Below are 21,686 nucleotides of genomic sequence, written 5' to 3'. Positions count from 1 at the left end.
CTGTTCATGTTCACGCAAAGACACCCCCCAGCCCCAAAAAAGCCCTCCCTGCGCAAACCTCCCAGCTCCTGCCCTAATCCTCCCCGGGGTGCACTCCCACCCCCCCACCCCACCCCCCAGTCCCCCTCCCAGCCTGCCGAGCTGGAAGGCTGCTGGGTTTCGCTGTTGCTGTTGGCAACTCTGGCTATCAGCAAGGCAAATAGAAAACCAAAAGCAGCAGCGACACACGTCACCCCCCTCCCCGGCTACATCCCCCTTCCCTCAGTTTCGGGGCTTGTGTCAATTCTCCTGGCAGCTCCCCCCCCCCCCCAGCCCTTCACCCCCACCCCATCACAGACCAGGCACATCCTGGCCCATGCTGGGGGTGCCTGGCACCCAGCGCAGCCCCGTCCCCCACCGAGCCCACATGCCATGGCCAAGTCGCCCACCGGCCACACGCTGCCGGGCCGGTCCCGGGGCTGGTTCCCGGCAAAGCGGCTGGCTCCATGCCTGAGCTCACAAGAGATTTCTTTGGGGCAGGTTTGTTTCCTTGTTTTTCTGCCTTTTCAGTGGTTGCCAAAACCCTCCCAGGCCCAGCCCAAACCAGGACTACTGGGGGGGGTGGGGGGGGTTGTGGAGGTGTCACCCCCCCCAGCTCAAGGCACGGCCATCCCAAAGGTGTGTGCCCTGGCACAGCCCAGCACATGGCCCCATGCCAGGCAGGCGAGGACCCGCTTTGGTCCCCAGCCCCACCGGAGCCACCCACTGACCTCAGCATGTCCCACAACACTGCCGTGCTCCCCTTCCTCCCGGCAGCCCCCAAAGCCATTTTGGGGTTCATGCAAAGGATCCTGAGCCCAGCCCAGGCAGAGGAGGGGAGTGGGACCTGCCAGGCTCAGACACGGCTGCGTGCACGCCAGCGATGCACGCACAGCCTTCCCAGCAGCTTTATGGGCCTGTCGTCACCTTTACGTTCTGCTTGTGCAGCCGGGGCTAACCGGTTGTGTTGAATGAGACATGTTTGCTCACGAGACAGAAACCGAGAGTGCGGGACAGGCGGGCGGGATGTGAGCAAGAGGGACGGCATCCCAGCAGGGCATGGTCACACCCAAGGGGACACAGGGGACAGGGACACCACCCGCACCCGGGCGACTGAAGGTGCAATGACGAGAAACAACCCCAGCACAAACCGCGGGTCTGCCTGGACTGAGAAATGAGAGCAGTCCCCACCAAGCCGAGGTCGCCCGGGTGGGTGACGGCCACAACAGGGATGTCCCACCAGCCATGGAACCAGAATCAGGCCGTCACTCCCCCAGGAGAGGCACCCTACATGCTGGCGAGGCCCCTGAGGCATCACGGGGTGCTGGGGCTCCTCACAACCCCTGGGACATGGTGCCCAACTGCACCCATCCTTTATTTGGTGAAATGTGCTAAATATACCACAGCCAAGGACGCTGTCACCCCGCTTCCCCACAGAGCCAAGCCTTACGCTGGCACGCCGTGCGTGTATATATATATATATATATATATATTTATATAAAATAACACCACATAAAGAGCAATTGAACCCCCAGGGGAGAGCGCAGGGGGGATGAGCACGGATCCCCCACCCATGGCGTGGAGCAGGGTTGAAAAGCTAAGCAAGTGTTGGGGGGGGTGAGGGGGACCCTCCCTCCCACCCCAAACGTTTGCTCATCCAGTTCTGTCATGCGCGTGAATCCGGCTGCTCCAGAACCACCCTGCTCCCGCTGCCTGGGGTGAGGGGCTGAGCAGCACCGGGGGACATGTCCGGGGCCGGTGCTGCTCCCCCGGGCAGTGGGGGGCTGCGGCCACCCCCTCCCCTCGGCAGCTGCTCTCTGTCTCAGCGGGACCCTCAGAGGTTGTCAGAGGTGGGGGCCGGGTTGGTGTAGGTGAAGGTGCCGGTCCCTGCGCCGTTGCTGCTGGCCACCTGGGGAGGGAGCGGTGAGGGGGGTCAGAGTGGGGCTGGGGAGGGGTGGGGGGCAGGCTGAGCCCCCTCCTCAGCCCCCCTCTGGGGCCAGTGAGGGAACCCCCACACCCTCACCATGGGCACCGTGGACAGCCTGGTGCTCAGCTAAAAAATGCATCCTCCTCCCCTGCCTGAGGGGCAGCCACCCCCAGCCCCACGGGCACCCATAGCCCTCATGGGCACCCCAAGCCCCCCCGGGTGCAGGAGCCAGTGGAGGAGCTGAGGTGGCCCCAGACGTGTTCCTCTCCTACGTGATAAGCTTGCCCAGCAAGAGCAAAGGTAAATATTTACCCAGGCCCCTGGTATTTGAACAGGGTGAGCTGCTCGCAGGGAGCCAAGCAGCTGGATACAGCCCCCACCTGCAGCGCCAGCGTGCAGGGGTGCGCAGCGTACTGGGGGTGGGGGGGATGGCCCCCTCAAACCTCACATCACTTTGGGGAGCTGTTCCCTTTGCGTGTGCAGGCAGGTCCCGATGCTGCACCTGCAGCTCTGGTTTCAGAGCCGCTGGTGCGGGATAGGGGGTGCAGGATACAGCCCCCCAGCCCCCTGCCACCCCTGCAGCGCCCTGGCCCCGGCCCCAACCCCAACCCCACTCCCCAGCCATGGCAGGACGATGCCCCGACTCCGGCAGATGCGAAGCTCTGGGTGGGATGTGGCCGAGCCTGAGAAGGGGCAGCATGGTCAGGCTGTGAGCCCCTGGCCCGGGGTTGGGCAGGGGGAGCAGCCACCCAAGGTCGTGGGGAGCTCCCCAGAGCCGGGTCGGGTCTGCCAGTGCCAGCCACGCACCCAGCGCCGCTGCTCCATCCAGGCATGAAAGTTATGCTCACCTCCCAACCGGGAGGCGACTGGTGTGGGGCGGGCTCCCAGGGTCACCCATCCCCTGTCCCACTGGCTCCGTTAGCCATTAACCCAACGGTCAAGGGACCTGCCCAGCTACCCGGCTGCACCAAAAAACACCTTCCCCCACACCACCCCAGCCCCGCCACGGCCAGGATGCCAGGCACAAGCTGCCCAAGGGACAGTGGCTCACCTGGCTGTAGGGGTTGGGCTTGCTGTTGGGTGACATGTAGCGCCCGTGGCTCTGGTATGGGGGGTACTCAGCCATGGGGTGGTAGGAGTCCTTCGTGCTGAACAGGTCCAGCTTCCCTTGGCTTTTCCGGCGGCAGGTGCAGGTGGTCTGGGGGGGAGAGGGAAGGGGTCAGGGGTCTGATGGCACAGGCATGGTGACAGGGGACCCACCAGCAGAAGGCAGGTGAGGACAGGGATGGGGATGGGGGACTCACCATCAAAAGGCAGGTGAGGATGCTCAGCAGCAGCAGGATGCAGACCAAGACCAGCAGAGCAATGGCCCAGTCAGGGACCACAGGCACCAGTGCCGGCGACGTCACCTCCCCAGTGCCTGAAAGAGGACCAGAGCTGTGTCTGCGCCGCTGGGCAGAGCTCCAGGGCTGGCTGGGACAAACAGCCCTGAGAGACCCCCAGGACAGGGTGCAAGGGATGAGCACTCCTCCACAGGATCCAGTTGGTCTTCCCAGTGCTGCCTGCTGGAGGCACTGGGAAACTGCTTTGGCTCTGCCGGCTGCAAGCCCTGAGCCTGTCCCACCGCTTGCAGAACCCCCCAAAGCACCCCCGTGGGGCTCCATCTGCCCTCGCACCCCCAGCCCGAAGCTCCCGCTCACTGTAGATGCTGGCCAGCTGCAGGTCCATGATGAAGCCGTTCTGGTCCAGTCTGTTCCTCAGTTGCTGCTCAACAACATCACCAGTGATGGTTTCATTGCCATGCCCAAACACGAGGATGGACTCCACTGCCACTGAGCCATGGCTGCCCACGAGAGGAGGCGTTAGCACCCGAATTGCTGCCCCATGCGAGGGGCTCTGGACTGTGCAGTGGGGACGCGCCGGCCTCTTGCAGCCGGAGCTGCCAACCTGCTCACCTGAAACGCAGCTCGCTGCATCCCTTGTAGGTCTGCCTGCCCACGCAGCTCGCGCAGCCAAAGACATATTCGAACTGGAACAAAGCATGGGGGTGATGGCTGCCCCCCTGGCAGAGACCCCCTCCCTCCCGTCCCCTCACCTCTCCCCCTTGCAGGACCAGCTGGGGCTGCTGAAGCAGCTGGCAGAGCAGATGCTCAGGATACTTTCATGGGAAGTCCTGATGGAAGATGGTTCCTTCCCAGCACAAACTGGGGGGTCTTTGCTTGCCCAGGGAACCCGTGGTCAGGGTTGGGACTCACCAAGGTCAAGACAGTACGGCTCAGGCTCCTGTACTCCTTCGATGCGGGGTCGCGCAGGCTCTCATTGAAGCTCCTGTTGAGGATGCGGAAGGACAGCGGGATGCGGAGGAGCAGCTGGACCGCGGTGGGAAGCAGGGCTGCGGCTTTGCTGGGGTTGGGGCTGCCGCCGCTGCCCAGCACAGCCGTGGGTGTCTGCCTGGGAGCCGTACTGCCCTGAGTGGTGACAGAGGTCTTCCGTGTGGGGACGACCTGAGTGCTGCCGCTCCCATTGCCTTTGGTGCTGGAGATGGGGATCACCGTGCCACCCTCCACGGTGGAGGGGGGAGCTGCGGAGCTGCTGTTGGTTGTGTTGGTGCCAAAGGGGGGGACCCAGTTGCTGCTGTTGGTTGGGTTGGTGCCAAAGGGGGGGACCCAGCTGCTGCTGTTTGCGGTGGTGTTGGTGTGGGAGATGGCAACGCTGCTGGAGACAGGCCCTGCGGTGCTGTTGGCTGCGGTATTGCCTGCGGAGCTGTTGCTGGACTGGAAGTTTGTGGTGTTGCCTGTGATGGGGAAGATCGTGATGTGGGAGGACACGGAGGTTTGGGTCCTGTTACCACTTGTGTTTTCGGAGATGAAGATGTTTGGAGCCGTGGTCACAGGGGTGGTGGTTGTCGTCTCAGTGGTTGTCTCTGTGGTGGTCGTGTCAGCCATGGTCGTCTCCGTGGTGGTCTCGGTCATGGTCATGGCACGTGTACCTAGAAGAAACACCAGGAGTTGGCAGCTGGGACTGCAGCACCAGTTTGGGAAGGTTTTACATGACATGGCTCCTCAGCTGGACGCTCCCCTGGGCCAAGAGGGTGCCGAGGAGCACTACGACCTCCAGGTGCCAACCACTGTCAGCTCCCACTGCTCATGAGGCCAACAAGACCTTCAGGAACACCCCACAACTGGGGCTTGCACTGGGCACGTGTGACACCACGGAGGGTCCAGGCAGTACTGCCTGGGCAGCTGACACTGGCTCCATGCCCAGCCCCTCATCCTGGGGTGATCTAGCCATGCCGGGGGGCTCAGGGAGCCCCCCCACCCCCACCCCCCAAACCTCCTTTGCTATGTGTCAGCTGGGGTGCCACCCACACCCCCCTAGACCCGCATATCCTGGCTACTGGCCAGCGCAGGCAGCTTCTGGGCGGTTTCCCAGTGGGTGCTGCAGGAGCTGGCGGCACTGGAGGAGGGCCCGGGGTCCGGCCGGCTCACGGAGACACACCTGCATACCAGCCTGCGAGCAGCCTGCTCTGGCTGGTCCCGGCACAGCCCGGCTGCCCAGCCCTGGCTGATCTTTTTGGACACGGCTAAGAGGGGCCATGGACCAAGCAAGGTCCCCAGGTCCCGGCTTTGCTGGGAACCACCAGCCATGGGGTGCTGCACCCCGGTGCCAGGCCAGGAGAGACAGCCCCTGTCACCAGGGATTCCGGTGTCCCCTGATCCCCACTCAGAAAGCAGCCCAGGGGACCCCACTCTCATCCCCCTGCCCTGTCACTTTCCTGCTTGCCCAGGTCCCAGCTTGTTCCCTCTGGCTCGAGGTGCCACCAGCCCCAGCCCCTCACCTGCGCCCAGCACCAGCAGCAGAAGAAAGGCGGTGAATGCCATGGGGTTCGTCCTGGGGTGTCCCAGAACCTCTCGGGACCCTGCAGCGGCTGCTCTCCCGTTAGTCAGCGGCACGCTCTGCAATCCGGGATCAGGAACTGGCGGCTCGACAGTGGCGGGAGCTTTATAGAGCACCTGGAGCAGGTGGGGAGGCCCCACCCCGCCGCCAGCCCCGGGGAGGGGGGGGTCCCTCCACCCCATTTGGCACAGGGAGCGGGGGTGCCACCTTGCCAACGGGGCCCCAGCAGCATCCTCCCCCTGGGTTGGGTCCCCCACAGTGCCCCGGCTTGAGGGGACGTCACTGACGGTGTCCCTGTGCCACAGGTGGATGAAGCCTCGGGTGGGGGCCCGGGGAAGGGGCAGCAGCTGGGCATCCCTGGGAAGGGTGTGGTGGGGGCAGCTTCTGCCTGGCCCCGTGGGCTGAGCCACAGCCCCCAGATGCTGGTGGGGAGCACAGGGTGGACAGAGCCCCCCCCGATTCCTTGTGCACAGGGGGGGGCCTCATCCTCTGGCTCAGCCCGGGGTTAATCATTACCGGCTGGCCACTGCCTCGCCCTACACTCAGATAAACACCGGTGATCCCCCCTGAAATGCTTACGCAGGTGGGGCCCAGTGCCCCACAAAATCCCAGTACCTCCCAGTAACCGACCTGCCAGATCCCAGGGCCCTCCCAGCAGCCACAAGACCCTCTTTCCACTCAACCCACAGCCCCCGGCCCAGGCTGATGGCTGGTGCCAAGCCGGATGCCGATGCTCCACCCCAGAGGTACCAGGTACCACCCATGCCGGGGTGCAGAGCCCCCATCCTCCTCGGTGACACGTGCCCCTGGCACGGCCAGACCACACCAGCCTTTCTGGTCCCTCCCTGCCCCTGCTCTGCAGGAGAGCCCCGATTCCCAGGGAGGGCCCCAATTCTCGGGGAGGGCTTGGCAGGGGCCCCTGTGCCCGGCATCCTGCCCAGTCCCACGTGGAGCTGAACTGCCACCCTGGCCATGCCAGGGGGTTTCAAGGTGTTGGTGCAAAGTGGAACAGAATGGGGGGGTGGGGGGGTGTCCCTCCATGTTGTAGGACCAGTAGGGTGAGGAATGGGTGCCCTGGGCGTCAGGATGGGTGCGATGGGACCCAGCTGCACCCAATCCCCGACAGGGTCCACAGCAAGGGGACTACGGCCAGGGCATGGGCAGCAGGCTCTGGGTGGACACGATGTCCTCAAAAATCCACGGCCATGGGAAAAGGGCAGCGGACCCTCGCCCGGGGCTGCCGCCCCCTCCCACACCTGCCACGTTATGCTCTTTGTGGCAAGCCCAGCTCGCGGGGATGCAGCTCCATGTCCTGGGGAGATCGCCCCCCCCCCCCTCAAAGTGGGGGTTCTGGGTCTGCAGTGTTCCCCCTGGCAGAAAACCACAGGTGACGCGCTGCGTGGGAGACCTGAGGGAAAGGAAGAGGCGGGACGCGCGGAGCCGCGTCCCCGTCCCCTGAGGGCACCCCAGCACCCGCGGCAGCAACCCCCATCCCCAGCGCGGGGTTCGGGGGGGGGGGGGGGGGGGGCCCCGCCCTGCCCGGTGGCGCTTGAGCTGCGGCGCCCCCTGGTGGGCGCGGCCCCGCACAACGCTCGCCCCGCGCCCCCGGGGCACCGGCACCGGGGCCCGCGGGCGCCCCTCGCAGCCGGGGGAGGCGGAGGCGGCACGAACCCCGCCTCGCCGTGCACCCCCCCTGCCCGGAGAGCGAGACGGGACGGGAGGCGCTCGGTACCGAGCGGTGATTTCACCCGCACAGGTGCGCCGTGATGCCCCGGTAACCCCCGGGCAGCGCCCGCCCCGGTCCCTCAGCGGCCCCGGGGTGAACGGAGAGCGGGCAACGCCACCGGCACCAGCGGGGCATCCCCGCGGCCGCCGCGTTGCCCTTTTAAGAGGGGGAACCGCCGCCGCCGCGCCCATTGTCGCCGCCGCGGGGCGGGGGGGGGGGGGGGGGGGGCGGGCCGGGCCGGTGCCGGTGCCGGCCCCGCGCGCTCCGGGGCGGGGATGGGGGGGGGGGGGGGCCACATTCCGCCGCGTTGCCGGGACACCCGTCGCCATGGCGACCGGGCACTGCCGCCGGGTCTCGGCGCGCGCCGCGCAGTTCCCACGGAGCGGCCCGAGCGGCGGCGGCGGCGGCGGCTCCGCTCCCTCCGGGGCGGCGGGAGGGACGGGATGCGGTGCAGTGTTGTGCTCTCGCCTACCAATATTGCACTCGTCCCGGCCTCCCGCCGCCACCGGGCTCCGCCTGTGGAACCGGCCGGGCACCAGGCTCCCCCACACACACGCACGCACCCCCGCGACGACCACCGCGGGGAGAACGGCGACGGACGGAGCCGAGAGCACGGGGAAAGGGGGAGGAGAGGGAGGGGGGAGAGGGGGGAAGAGGGGGGGGGGGTGCCCGGCGCCCTCTCGGGGCACCAGGAATCCCCCCCCCCCCTCAAGGAACAGGGCGCGCAGGCTAGAAAACACTCAAAACTTTATGGCCAGATTTGGGGCAGGGACTGCGGCGGCAGGCAGCGCCCGGGGCAGGGCGGGGGGCGCGGGGGGGGGCAGCCCCGCCACCCGCGGGGCCCCTCTCCCCCCTGCTGCCGGCCGCACGCGCCGCTACCGGCAGTGCAAAGTCCGCGGGGGGCCGGGAGCGGGTCCCGGCCGGGAGGGGCGGCGGGCCCGGAGCGCCTCGGGGTGCCGGTGGCGAGGGGGGGCCCGGCCCGGGCGCGGCCCCTCACTCGCGACCCTCCAGCAGGAACCGGCGGAAGGGCTCGAAGTCGGCGGGAATCGTGTCTGCGGGGGGACAGCGGAGGACAGTCAGGAGCCGGGGGGGAGATAAGCCCCGGTTAAAGCGGGACAGCCCCCCAGCCCAGGACCGACCCCCGCATCGGGGATAAGGGAGGAGATGCTCTGCGTGCTCTCGGCCCCCGGCACAGTGCGGTGCGGGGGGGGGGGGTGTCCGGTGGCCCCCGCGGAGGGGGGAGCTCGTGCTCACCGTTGCAGCGGTACTGCAGGTTGGACCAGATGATGTTCTCCTGGGAGAAGCAGAAGACCCCCAGCCGCCCCCCGCGCATGGTGGTGTCGATGATCACCCCGGAGTCGGCCACCAGCCGTGGGCCCTCGAACAGCCGCACCCTGCGGGAGGGGGGACCCGGCCCGGCCGGTCAGCGGGGGACCGGGAACCCCCCCCCGCCACCTCCCCCGTGGCCAGCGCCAGGCATCTCGCCCCGGGGTTGGGTTGGAGGGGCAGCGGGGCATCCCTCGCCGGGGTGGGATGGGGGCACCGCACCGGGAACGGGGCACCCCGTGGGATGGGGGCACCGGCCCGGGGGCCCCCCCGCCGTGGCCGGCATGGAGCCCCCCCGCCCCCGCGCCGCCCCCGGCCCGGCCCCGCCGCCTTTGTCGGGCGCTTTGCATGTGAAAGGCTCCGGCGGCCGGCGGGGTCGCCATGGCGACGGGACAATGGCCGCGGGGGCCCGACGGGGCGGACGGGCCCGGCCCTCGGAGCCCCCGCGGCGGCCGCCCCGACGGGATCCTTAAAGGGGAAACGCGCCCGCAGCTCCACCGGGGCGCGACCCCTCCCCACAGCCGGCACCCCCACACACTCGTGTGGTCCCACGGGGGATGGATCCGTCCCCACTGCCAGCATCATCCCCGCTCCCTCCCCTCAGGGCTGGACCTCCTCCCCACCACAGTGGCCCCGTGAAAGGGGACCCCCGGTTGTTGGGCATCCCCCGCACTGGTGTGGTGCCCCCCGGGGCCGGACCCCACCCAACATCCAGCATCCTCCCCCTGCCCCATGGCCACGGCCAGGGCACCCCCACCCCACCAGCCCCCACGATCCCCCCCTGCTCACCTGATGTAGCCCACCTGGGGCCTGTGCGCCAGTTGCCAGCGGTAGGACGTCTTGTCCCGCCAGCCCACGTTCCGTGGGTCCTTCCAGAGCAGGCGGACGTGGTCGGGCGTGTGGCCCGTGTGCCACAGCGCGTTGCGCAGATGCTCCCCAGGGCCCGTTGAGGACTTCACTGCCTGTGGGTGCATGGGGTGTCAGGGGGGACCTGGCTGGGGGGGCCCAACCTGGCCCGCAGGGTGGCCAGCACCCACCTTGAGCTGTAGCCCCGGCTCGGCCACCGCGCGGAAGGGGGTGGCCTGCCAGTACGTCTGCTCCGTTTGCTTCCACATCACCACGTAGAAGCTGGCGCTGTCCTGGTAGCTGAAGATGAAGCCAGCATAGTCATCGTCGGTGATGGTGTTGACGTGGAAGGTGCCCTCGAAGTCCACCCCATTGAAGGCCGTGTAGCCTACAGGCAGGCAAACACTGCAAGGAGCCCTCTCCCCCAGCTCCCCAACTCCCTCCAGCCCACCCTTCACCCCTCTGCAAGGCAAAGAACCGCCCCTCACCCCCTGGCACAGGGGGACAGGAGTAGGGGGGCTGCCCCACAGGGGCTGGAGGTGGGAGAGCATCTCTTACCGACAGCCAAGCCCGGGTCACTGTTCATGGTCTGCACGATCTCCATGCCCTGTGGAGGACAGCTGGGTGAGGGGCATCCCCAGGGACCTCCCGGCCCCTCCTCTGCTCCCACCCCAGCAGCACAGTCCCCAGAAACATGGGGGGCAGCACCCACACCTGGTTGAGGACAACCCAGTTGGGATCAATCTGGGCATCCCCCTCGGGGTCGAGGATGACAGTCTGGTAGGCACGGAAGTCGGTCAGCGTCACCTCGGCGCTCTCGGGGCACACATCCAGCTGGTCCACCACCGTGTCATTGTCAAAGTCCTCCTCGCACACATCACCTACGCCGTTCCCTGGGGACACGCACCCCGGTCAGGGCCAGGCTGAGCCCACACGGCTTTTCCTCCTCCCGCCCACCCTGTGCTCACCATCCGAGTCCTTCTGGTTGGGGTTGGGGATGAGGCGGCAGTTGTCTGGGCCGGGCGCCACATAGTCAGGGATGCCATCGTTGTCATCGTCATTGTCACAGTCATCCCCCAGCCCGTCGTTGTCTGAGTCCAGCTGGGAGCTGTTGGGAATCTCGGCGCAGTTGTCCTTGGTGTCCTGATGCCCGTCCCCATCACTGGGAGGAAGAGAAGGGTCAGAGCAGCGCTGCAAACTGGGGACCTGATACCATGTCCCAGCACTTTAGCCAACCCCAAAGACCCTGTCCTCCCCGCTCCCAGCTCTCCAGGAACCCAGCCCTGCCCCCAGGGATGGGCCAGGACAAGAGGGGATGGGGAGGTGACCCCGCAGCAACATGGTCCCCACCTGTCCTCGTTGGTGTCACAGATGTCTCCTACCAGGTCACTGTCCATATCTGTCTGGAGGAGACCAGAGCCCTAGTTCAGCGGACACCCTGGGGCGAGGGGGGCCAGCCGTGCTGCAGGAGGAACCCCCTGCCCCCCTGCCCAGCCCGGACCCATGCTCCAAGCATGGTGCTGTCCATACCTGAGTGGGGTTGCTCATTTCAGGGCAACTGTCACAGGCGTCCCCAACGCCGTCCTCATCCCGGTCCGTCTGCAGAGGGTTGGGCACCTTGGGGCAGTTATCCAGCATGTTGGGAATCCCTGCAAGGACAGTGCTGGGTGGATGCCCTCACCCCCCCGGCCTGGTGTGACAGCATCCCCACTCTGCCAGCAGTCCTGGCCCCGTGCAGGCAGCCCAAGAGCAGCTCACCGTCCCCATCGATGTCATTATCACAAGCGTCCCCCTCGCCATTGCTGTCTGTGTCCCGCTGGTCGTTATTGGGCACATTGGGGCAGTTGTCACAGGCATCCCCGAAAGAATCGGTGTCTGAGTTCTGCTGGTCCTTGTTGGGGAAGAGCCGGCAGTTGTCCTGCGGGGGATAGGACAGGGATGCCTGTGCTGCAGTGGCAGACAAGAGGCCGCAGTCCCACCTGGGTCAGAGGGGAGGACATCTCCTCCAGCACGCTGAGACCACCCCAGAGCCACAAGTCTGCTGGTCCCCAGGAGCAGTATGATAAGGGAGTCAGCCCCAAGCCAAAGGGAGAAGCCTTCTGCCCAGCACAGCCCCCAGAGCCACGTCCTGCCTGACCAGCACAGCCACCTCCACATTCTTGATGCCATCACCATCAGCGTCATCGTCACACTGGTCCCCGATGCCGTCATTGTCGGCATCCTCCTGCCCCGAATTCGGTGTCAGGCGGCAGTTGTCCTGCAGGCACAGACAGCATTAAAGATGGGGAGGGCTCACTGAGCTCTGGCAGCCCTTGCCCAAGGATGCTGCCCTCCCTCTCTGAGAGCTCACCTGCTTGCAGTGCTTGTTATTGTCGATGCAGGGCAGGGGCTCATCTGGGTAGCCGTCGAGGTCTGTGTCTTGCCCACACACGTTGCCATTGCCAGCCCAGCCCACGTTGCACTGAAGAAAGAAGAAATCAGGGGCTGGGAAGTGCCCTGGCAGGACCAGCTACTGCCCATGCCAATACCCCCTGCACCCCACTGCTTTTCCCTCTTCTTGCTCCTGTCCCCCACTCACCGCACAGGAAATTTCACCGTTCCTCTCAAACATGCAAAAGCCATTGATGTCACAGGGGTTGGAGGTGGGAGTGCTGCAGGACTTCTGCGGGACGCAGCCAGACGTTTGATTCCCCACAAACCCTGACTTGCAGGGACCACACTTGTAGGAGCCCTGGGGGAGAGAGGGCAGGGCAGGATTAGGGCTGCAGAGTGGCCCCAGACGCCTGGCAGGGCAGTGGGGCAGCTCTGCTCACCAACGTGTTGGTGCAGATGGAGTTGGGGTCACAGCCCCCATTGTTCCCATCGTTGCATTCATCAATATCCGTGCAAACCTGTGAGCAGCGTGGAAGAAACCGTCACCCGGGGTCTTTCCCTGCCTGCAGCCCTGCCTATTCCTGTGCCAGGAAAGCTGCCCTCCTCAAGAAGGCACAGCATCCTCCACCCGTCCCCTCAGCTCAGCAGCCCAGAGCTCCCACAGCTCCCCAGGCTCCCAGCCAAATCCCGTGGCACTGCACTCACCTGCTTGCTGGCCCGTGCATAGTCCACCCCGACTCCAGAGACAGTGTTGCCCCGATAGCCGCGGGGACAGGGCTCGCAGCGGAAGCCAGGGGCCGTATTGATGCACTTGGAGCCGGGGAAGCAGGGGTTGGCATGAGCACACTGTGGCAGGAGGAGAGAGACAGGCTTCACCCTCGGGCATGGCATCCCCCACGTCGGATGTGTCCCTGGGGCTGGGACACATCCAGAGAGGGGAAGCACCATCTTCCCATGCTGCTCTGGCAGAACTGGGGCTGCTGACCCATCCCAGGAGTGTGCCCACCTCATTGATGTCAGCGCAGTGTGTGCCGTTTCCCTCCAGCCCCGGCGGGCAGGGTCCGCAGCGGTACCCGGGGTACTCATACGTCTCCATGCAGTCCACGCCGCTGAAGCAGGGGTTGGGGTTGCAGCGGGACCGGTGCTCGTGGAAGCCTGAGAAGAAGAGGGCCAGGCAGGGGGTGAGACAGGGCGGCCTTTGACCCCCGAGGTAGGCGCAGAGCCTTGCCAGCACTCACCGCAGACCTGGCACTCCATGATGGTGTTGCGGATCAGAGACATCTCCTTCACCTGCAAGGCAGCAGAGCACGGAGTGTCAGAGGGGATGCAGTGTACTGGCTGGCACCGTGCTCTTGGCAAATCCAGCCCAGGGAGAGCCAATACCACCCCGCCATCTCACCTGGTCCCTAATGTCTTCCCGCAGCTCAGTCAGGACCCGGTTGAAGATCGTCAGCTGCGTGACCAGCGCCTTGGTCTGCTCACCTGCCAGGACCAGAAAGGACAAGGTCAGCCCCAGGACAGATGCAGCCTCCCTGGGCTGTGGGCTGGGACGGCTCTGCTCCCTGGCACCAAACCAGGAGGATGAGAGAGCCATCCTCCTCCTCCCTGGTCCACACAGGACCCCATACCCCTGTAGCACATCCCCTGCCCTCTGATCCACCCCATCCTGGAGCCTTGCAGGCCCTCGGGGCACAGGGACAGGCTGCAAAGGGTCTTCTGCTTCCGCAGAGCCCCAAATGTTGCCATTACCCTCACACCAGGGAAAGGGGGAAGCAGAGCAGGGACTTACCCAGGATGGAGGCCAACACGCTCGTCACTGCAAGGAGAGACATTACTGAATGCTGACGTCAAAGACCAGCAGCGTCACCTCGCATGGTTGCTCCTGGCCAGCACGTGCACAGCGCAGGAGCTCCCACCTGCGTGGGGACACCCGGACTGGGAGAGGCAGGAGCACCCCTCTGCGCAGCATGCTGTCACCTCCCACCTCCACGTGCCACAGCAGGCAGCATGCATTGGTGACTCTGTGAGCCCTCCATGCTGCCTCTGCTTGGTGCAGGGTGCTGACGTGCTGTTACCTGCACTGTGAATGGACTCGTCTCCTTGGAAAGGGCACTCGCTCAGGGCGCCGACGCGGCTCATGGACCCTCCCAGGATCAGCTTCATCGACTCCACAAACCCCTGATGTACAAGGGGAGACACGGTCAGCCATGGGGGGCTCTGCCTGTCCCCAAGGGCTCAGGGGGTGTGTTTCTCGGCCCCCCCAGGGGATGCTGGCACTCACCTGCATCCTCTGGTAGGCTTTCTGCCCCGTGCGCACTTCGATGGACTCCACCTCTGCTAGGGGGATCTCCGACAGTTCAGGCAGCCCCACGCTGGAGTCCATCTGCTTGCAGTCGACGTAGAGCTCCACGTTCAGCATGTCCCCGCGCAGCCCGCTCAGGCGCACGATGACGGTGTGGCTCTGCCCGTCCGCCACGTGTGCATGCTGCAGGTTGACCGAGTGCAACTTGTTGTCTTCCCGCAGGTAGCGCACCAGGACTGCAGAGGAACGGGAAGGGGCTGTCAGCTCTCCCCCCCCCAGCACTGGCAGCCCCTTGGGACGAGCATGCACCCGCTGCTGGGCCCCTCGGGTAGCAGGAACTCGGTCCCTATTTCTTTCTGAGCATCAGGGCAAGACCAGGGCCAGCATGTCCCCGCACAACAGGCACCCACCTTTGTTGATTTTCCCCACTACGGAGACCTCCAGCCACCTTGTGTTGTCCTTCTTGGAGTAGAGGCCAAAGAGGGTCCCCCCCTGCTTGGGCGGCAGGCGGAAGGTGGAGAGGAGGTAAACATCATTAACTGTCAAGAGCTCCATCCGGATCTTGTGCGTTATGCTGGCCATCTGCCGGGCCTCGCTCACCATCAGCAGGTCAATGACTGCGGGAGCCAAGCGCCGGGGTCACATCCCGACCGGCAGCACAGCTCCGGCCACAGAGGTGCGGAGATGCTTGGGGAGGAGCAAGCCCGGCCAGACCGAGGGGACGGGGGAACGGGGATGGGGTTCCTGGACCGCCGGGCCCCGGGGGGGGCCGGGGAAGCCCCGAAGGCTCCGGGCCCCGCCCAGCCCCGGTCCCGCGCGGTGGCGCTCCAGGACCGGCAGCGCCGAGAGGGACCCGCGGAGCCTCCGCCATCGGCGGGACCGGCGGGGTCCCCGGCCCGGAGCCTGCCCTGCTCCGCCGCCGGGACTTCCCCCCCCCGAGGAAAGGTCGCAGCGCCCCGAGCATCCCGCAGCCAGGGCGGGCAGGGCTGGGCGATCCGCTCCTGCCCCGCGGGATGGCGGAGCGAGGGCGCAGCTCGCGTGGAGCTGCGGGGGCATCGCGGAGCCAACCCCCCCTTACCCGCCCCCCGGGACCGGCTCCGACGGGCGGTGCGGAGATGCGACCGCGGCTGCTCCGCCAAGGCACAGCGGGACCGGGAGCCCCGGGAGGCACGGGCTGGCCCTCGGCACCGACCCGGGGCACTCCGGGGGAGCACGGAGAGCCCGGTCCCGCTCTGTGCAACAGCATCGGGCAGCCCGGGAGGAGCCCCGGTGCCGGGGGAAACCCCAGCCGCGCACCGCGGCCCCGGGAGCCCCGCACTGACCCGCGCGGCGCGACCGGAGCCCTCCCGCTGCCCTGAGACGGCATCGGGACCGGCGTCCAGGCGGGGTCGGTGGCTCCCTGCCCCGAGCTGCCCCGGGCGGAGCCGGCCCTGGGAGGGGTGCCGGGTGCCGGCGGCCGCCCCATGCTCCCGGGATGAATGTCCCTCTGTCCCCCGCTGCCCGCAGCCCGGCTGCCAGACCTCCCAGGACGAGCAGAGCCGCTGTCATCGGCCTCGGGCCGGGGAGAGGGGCCGGGGGCCCCCGGCTGGCGGCAGCGGGGCCAGGCGGGCTCCGGCCGCCGCCTCCCGCCCGGCAGCGGCCCGGACGCCCCGTCGGGGCCACCCCGCCGCCGCCCCGGGGCCCGGCCCGGCAGCAGCCTTACCTTGCAGCCCCTGGCGAGCCGCTCCGGCGGCTCCCAGCAGGAGCAGGGCCAGGAGCGCGCCGAGCGCCGGGTCCCCCGCGGCCGCCGGTGCCCCCATGCCGCCGGTGCCGCCGGTGCGGAGCGGAGCGCGGCGGGGCGGGGTGGCGCGAACGGGGAGGGGCCGGCGCTGCCGGCGAGGAGGAAACAAAGAGCCGTCAATCACGGGCGCGCATCCCGGGGACCCCGGCGGGCGATCGGCCGCGGCGGCAGCCCCGCCGTCGGAGCGGTGCGGAGCGCGGCGCACCGGGCCCGGGGCTGCGGGCAACCCACCGGCCGCCCTGGCGCTGCTCGCCCCTGGCGCAGCTCCCGCTCACAGAAATTGAGTGTGGCAGGCGCCGGTTCACCGGGAGGTCAGGCAGTCTGGGGCCGCCTTCTTGCGAGCCAGAGCAGCCCCAGCAGCGCCGGAGCATCCCAGCCCGGGAGAGCTGGGGGACGCCGCCGGTTGTCGAGGGCGCGGGGCTGCTTTGCCGGGGGTGCCCCACGCCGAGGTGCCAGCCCCCCGGGCCGGGCGGTGCTCCCCGGGCCGGAGGAGTCCCCCGGGCCGGGCGGTGATCCCCGGGCGGGAGAGGAGCGGAGCCAGCCCGCCTGGAGAGCGCTCAGCGGCATAAATCAGCACCGGGACCCGGCCCAAGCCCCAGAGCAACATCATGAGCTCATCCCGGGAGCTCCTTCCCCATCACCCCGGGCTACAGGGAGAAGGAGCGGGGGCACCGGGGGTGCCGCGGGAGCCCCCGTCGTCCCTTCGGGCGGCGGCGGCGGCCCTGCCCGGGCCGGTTCGTGCCGCCGGAGCCCACCGGGGGATGCTCGGGCCGGCCGAGCCGCTCCCCGCTGAGCGCCGGCCAAGGCGGGCGGGCAGCCCGGGCGTCCCGGCCGTGTTTACTCCTGTTTCCCCCGGCTCCATAACAACGGGCTGGGCTCAGCCCCGCTCCCCCGTCCCCAGCGGCTCGGCGCACGCCAGCGGCCGCGGGTAACGGGGGGGCCGGGCTGCTCCCGAGCCGCCCACGGGGAGTTTTCCCTCCCTCCGCTGCCAGCGGGCTCCCGCCTCTGTTTGCTTTCCATGGAAACGTGCGGGGCAGAGGGATGCGGGGGCGAGTCCCGGTCCCAGGGACCCGGTAAGCGCAGAGCCATCGCCGTCCCGGGGGCTCCGCTTCGCCGCGCTCGGGCACAGAGCGGCCCCGGGCCGCCGGTGGCGGAGCCGCCCCGCGGTGGGGGCGGGCGGAGCCCGGCCCGTGTGGTTCCGGGTCGGGGGGGGGGGGGGGGGGGGGGGAGAAGATGGCGGCGCCCATGGAGCTGTTCTGCTGGGCTGGGGGCTGGGGGTTGCCCTCGGTGGACCCCGACTGCCTGGCTGTGCTGGTGAGCGGCGGCGAGGCCGGTGCTGGGGCCGGTGCCGGTGCGTCCCGCCCGGCCGAGCCCCCCACTACCGCTCTCTCCTCTCTTGCAGACCTACGCGCGGTTCACGGGGGCACCGCTGAAGGTGCACCGGGTCACCAACCCTTGGAGGAGCCCCTCCGGTAAGGGTCCCCGCCGGAGCTACCGGTACCGCCGGGCAGCCGGGACTACCCAACCCTCGGCACCGGCACCGCCCGGTGCCCCCCCCGCCCCATCGCAACCCCTGCCCCACTGCATGTCCCCCTCACCCCATTGCACCCCTCCGCTCTATTGCACCGCCCGCTGCCCTATTGCCCCCCCCCCCCCGCACCACTGCACCCTTCGGACCCCATCGTACCCCCCTGCCCGACACTGCACACCCCCCTCACCTTATCAGACCCCCCACCCCATCGCGTGCCCCCCTCATCCCGTCGCACCCCCTGTCCCATTGCACACTCCCGTCACCCTGTTACATTCTCCTCATCCCATCACACACCGCTTTCATCCCCTCACCCACCCTCCTTGCATTGCTGTATCCCCCCTGCCCCATTTTACGGATGCCCCGCCCCACCACCTGCATCTCTCCCCCTGCCTTGAGCCCTCTCCTGCAAGCGTGGGGGGGCCTTTCACCCCGGTACAGCTCCCCCGCACCCCTCGCCCGCAGCAGGGTTGCACCCCGGGCACTGCTGCCTGCAGCCACCCCTCTCCCTGCCCTCAGGCCGCCTGCCTGCGCTGAAGACACGGGACGAAGGCACCATCTCCAAAACGCAGCAGATCATAACTCACCTCAGGAAACAGGTAGCAGGGTGCGAGGGGGCACTCCCTGCCCCAGGCTCGGGGCTGGAGGGCACCGGAGCCCCCCCTAGGAAGGAGGGGGCTTTGTCGCAGTTGCCCAAGAGGCACGGGCAGGATTCTCCTCTTCCTCGCTGGATCATGCCCGTTGCATTTGCTCTGCAGAAGTATAACGCTGACTACGACCTCTCGGCTACACAAGGGGCGGACACGCTGGCCTTCGTGTCCTTGCTGGAAGAGAAACTGCTGCCAGTGCTGGTGAGTCGCCTGTGGAAACGTCTCAAAGGGGGACACGGGGGAGATGGCCTCACCAAGGACCGGATCCGCTCCCTGGAGCGATGCCGGTGGGTTCAGGTGTGGACTCGCCTGCCAGGAGAACCAGAGGATGTTGCAGGCAGCAAAATCGCAGCCTGGAGCAGAGATCAGGGTGCTGGGTATCTTGTGTGGCACCAGTGGGTTGTGCAGCCAGGGCTGGGGTCTGGCCTCGTCCCTGATGCTCCCTCAGCCCCTCATGGTCTCTGGGGCAGCCAGTCCAGTGCTGGGCACGGGCTTTGTGCCGCCCACCATGGCAAAAGGCTGCTCTGGCTCCAGCCCCACCGTGGCCTGGGTGTGGATTGTTCTCTGCTGCAGATCCACACTTTCTGGGTGGACACAAAGAACTACGTGGAACACACGCGGAAGTGGTATGCGGAAACCATTCCCTTCCCCCTGAACTTCTTCCTGCCCAATTGCATGCACAAGCAGCACCTGGAGCGGCTGCAGCTTATGTGGGGAGATGGCTACATGGAGGATGAGGAGAAGCTGGAGAAGGAGGTGAGGGGATGTGTTCTGGGCATGGCTGGTCCTCGGTGGGTACTCAGAGGGACCCACATGAGGCCAAAATCTTAGTTGGGGTCCAGGGTTCGTCTTGGCTGAGCACCCCCTTCTCCCTCCCCTTATTGCTGTGGCAGTCTGCCGCGTGGCCGAGTGGGTGACAACCCTCTGTCCTCCTTCTCCAGCTCTACCGGGATGCTCGGGAATGCCTGACACTCCTATCCCAGCGCCTCGGCTCCCAGAAGTTTTTCTTCGGAGACTCGTAGGTGGCCGTAGCGGGGAAGGTGCTATGGGGCCCAAGAGGCCCCCGTATCCAGGCAGGACCAAGACCCAGTGGTCTGTGTGGAAGCTGCAGCCCACACATGTCACTTTGGGGGCCAGACAGGCTCACAGGGGACAGGGCTGTCCGTGGCAGCACGGAGCAATGTGGGCAGCAGGCGTTAAGGCTGCAGGAGCTGCCGGCAGCCCCAGCATCTCTTTCCCCATCTCTTAGAGCCAGCAGAGCTGCTCAGGGATGGGATCGTGCTGCTCCCCTCCAGCCTCACCTCGAGGGCTGGGTGCAGCTCCCTACGGAGGAGGAGGAGGAGGAGGAGGAGGAGGAGGAGCTGCTTGCTGTCCCCTGGGGTGCTGGGGGTGGCTGACATGTCCGGGTGGCTTTGGGTAGGGATGGTGGGAGGAGGTGGGAGGGACCGTGACCCAGTCGCAGGTCTCTGTGCCCCAGGCCGGCCTCCCTCGACGCCTTTGTCTTCAGCCGCCTGGCGCCGCTTCTGAAGGCGAAGCTGCCCAACGGGAAACTGCAGCAGCACCTGAAGTCCCTGCAGAACCTGTGCAACTACTGCACCTCCATCCTCAGCCTCTACTTCCCTTGGGACGGAGGTGAGATGCGTCCCCCTGCCTCGCCCTGCAGGCTCAGGGTGACCTGTCCCCCCCCTCCACACCCCTGCTTTGCCTCCCCCCAGGTGACCCCCCAGCCAGTGCCCCACGGGTTGTGGGTGCTGATGGCGGCGAGGCGGAGGAGGACCCTCACAAACGGCGCAACCAGCTGCTGTCGGTGCTGGTGGGGCTGGCAGCCATGCTGGGCTATGCCTTCCTGAGCGGCATCGTCTCCATCCAGCGTGGTGGTACAGGGCCGGCTGGTCGCCAGCCCATTGCCCTGGAGGAGGAGGAAGAGGAGGAGGAGGAGTGAAGAAGAGCTGCTCGCCTGATCCTCCTCCAGTCCATGGAACTGACTTTTTACGCCAGGAGCCTGGCAGCGTCGCTCCCTGCGGGTGCTTGCTCTGTGTCCCGCCAGGAGTTGCAGCCCTCTCTGTGGGGAGCACATCTGCCATGCTAATAAACCTCCCTCTCTCTGCCTGCACCCTCTCATCCTCCCAGCAAGCTCAGGGCCCTTCCCAGTTTCCCCAGTAGCACAGGCTGGAGTGCTGCAGCGGGCACCAATGCACTGCCCCATTGCCTGCCCTGGTACTGCACCCCGTGTCCTTCTCGTAGCTCTGCCCCTCATCCCCAGCCTCGGGGAGTTCTGGGGATGGGGTGGAGGGGAGCCCTGTGGGTTTTTAGGTTCCTAAAAATACCTGTGAGCATCTCAGCATCATCCCCCTCCTTTCTGCAGCAGCCATGGGGCTGAGCCCTTCCTCTCTCCCACCCTGCAGCATCCCAGCCCACTGTCTGCCAGGCAGAGCAGGCAGTAGGTTCTGTGGGGCTGGTCCCCCCCACTGCTTCCCCGAGAGCTGCTGCATGGCAGAAACCAGTAGCAAGGGAGTCCTGGATTCCTCGGCAGGATGTGTCCCCAGCCCAGGAGGGCATGAGCACTCCCCACTGCTGGAGGGACACCTGGAGCCCAGCTCCCTGCAGCAGCACAAGCAGGGCGGCGAGCAGCCGTGGCTGCAGCAGGAATCTCTCCGGTGCTGACAGCTCTGTTTGCATTCCTCCGCTCCTGCCAGCAATGGGGAGTTCCTCACAGCTGGCACTGCCAAAAACACATCGCTCGGTAAGCGTGGCTCCGGCAGCGGCGGCCGAGGGCACGTGGGCTGCAGAGCAGGGCCTGGGGCTGGGGTAGGGGGGGTGGGGGGGGGCGCCCAGGCACCGTGTACCCCAGCAGTGCCACGGTGCTCCCTCGGGACACCCTGCATGGGGCTCAGCCCCAGGGTTGGCCGCACCGCTGCGGTTTCCTCTGGTCACCGCCGGTTTACGAGCGCGCGAATGGAAAAGCGGCGCCCGGCCAGGCTCGCCTGCATGCTGGCTGCTGGGCGGTACACAGCCCCTCGCTTGTTCGGCTCCTGCCGCCACCGGCACCCCGACCCAGCTGCTGCAGGCACCCTCGGGAGCTGGCTCTGCCCAGCGTCCCCAGGCCCCCCCAGACGTGATGGCCAGGGGGCCCCTGCGTTGTGCCAGGAGCAGGGACGCGGTGCCATGCCGCGGTGTTGGGGCTGGCTGCGGAGCCTCCCCCACGCTGGCCCAGTTTGAGGGGCCCCACTGGGAGGGGGATGACTCAGTGCAGCCCCCCCCCCCGTAACGTCACTCGGGAAGTATGTGCCCGACACTCCCGGTTCCCATTAGC

General features: G+C 67.3%; 3 protein-coding genes across 4 annotated transcripts; 1 reads left to right on the top strand and 2 right to left on the bottom strand.

Annotated features, from left to right (window-relative positions):
• Positions 1-1,486: 1,486 nt before the first annotated feature.
• Positions 1,487-6,327, bottom strand: MUC1 (mucin 1, cell surface associated). The gene is made up of 7 exons (XM_032985420.2): positions 5,784-6,327; positions 4,201-4,934; positions 3,901-3,974; positions 3,646-3,788; positions 3,250-3,365; positions 2,997-3,143; positions 1,487-1,927 (listed from the first exon to the last, which is right to left on the bottom strand). Exons 1-7 carry the CDS (start codon positions 6,022-6,024, stop codon positions 1,853-1,855), a joined length of 1,530 nt encoding a protein of 509 aa, XP_032841311.2. The 5' UTR covers positions 6,025-6,327; the 3' UTR covers positions 1,487-1,852.
• A 1,971-nt stretch (positions 6,328-8,298) lies between these two features.
• On the bottom strand, positions 8,299-17,347 carry THBS3 (thrombospondin 3). 2 transcript variants are annotated; one of them, XM_042785496.1, is made up of 23 exons: positions 16,118-17,346; positions 14,826-15,032; positions 14,395-14,651; positions 14,189-14,291; positions 13,903-13,929; positions 13,513-13,595; positions 13,352-13,403; positions 13,120-13,268; positions 12,819-12,959; positions 12,554-12,631; positions 12,319-12,471; positions 12,091-12,201; positions 11,890-11,997; positions 11,499-11,658; positions 11,271-11,389; positions 11,091-11,143; positions 10,709-10,902; positions 10,455-10,633; positions 10,299-10,347; positions 9,932-10,128; positions 9,684-9,856; positions 8,823-8,962; positions 8,299-8,620 (listed from the first exon to the last, which is right to left on the bottom strand). In XM_042785496.1, the coding sequence occupies exons 1-23, from the start codon at positions 16,212-16,214 to the stop codon at positions 8,562-8,564; spliced, it is 2,889 nt and encodes a 962-aa protein (XP_042641430.1). In that variant the 5' UTR covers positions 16,215-17,346; the 3' UTR covers positions 8,299-8,561. The 2 variants fall into 2 exon arrangements, with proteins under 2 accessions (XP_042641430.1, XP_042641431.1); XM_042785497.1 differs by lacking the exon at positions 12,554-12,631 and having other exon boundaries at positions 16,118-17,347.
• A 75-nt stretch (positions 17,348-17,422) lies between these two features.
• On the top strand, positions 17,423-20,486 carry MTX1 (metaxin 1). The gene is made up of 8 exons (XM_032985482.2): positions 17,423-17,509; positions 17,598-17,667; positions 18,243-18,322; positions 18,482-18,574; positions 18,947-19,129; positions 19,315-19,391; positions 19,851-20,005; positions 20,089-20,486. Exons 1-8 carry the CDS (start codon positions 17,429-17,431, stop codon positions 20,313-20,315), a joined length of 966 nt encoding a protein of 321 aa, XP_032841373.2. The 5' UTR covers positions 17,423-17,428; the 3' UTR covers positions 20,316-20,486.
• Positions 20,487-21,686: the final 1,200 nt, after the last annotated feature.

Source organism: Tyto alba, unplaced genomic scaffold (genome assembly GCF_018691265.1).
Source record: "Tyto alba isolate M040663 unplaced genomic scaffold, T.alba_DEE_v4.0 Super-Scaffold_8, whole genome shotgun sequence".
Classification (NCBI taxonomy): domain Eukaryota; kingdom Metazoa; phylum Chordata; class Aves; order Strigiformes; family Tytonidae; genus Tyto; species Tyto alba.
The sequence above is the reverse complement of the archived record's forward strand: the minus strand, read 5'-3'. Positions and strand labels throughout refer to the sequence as shown.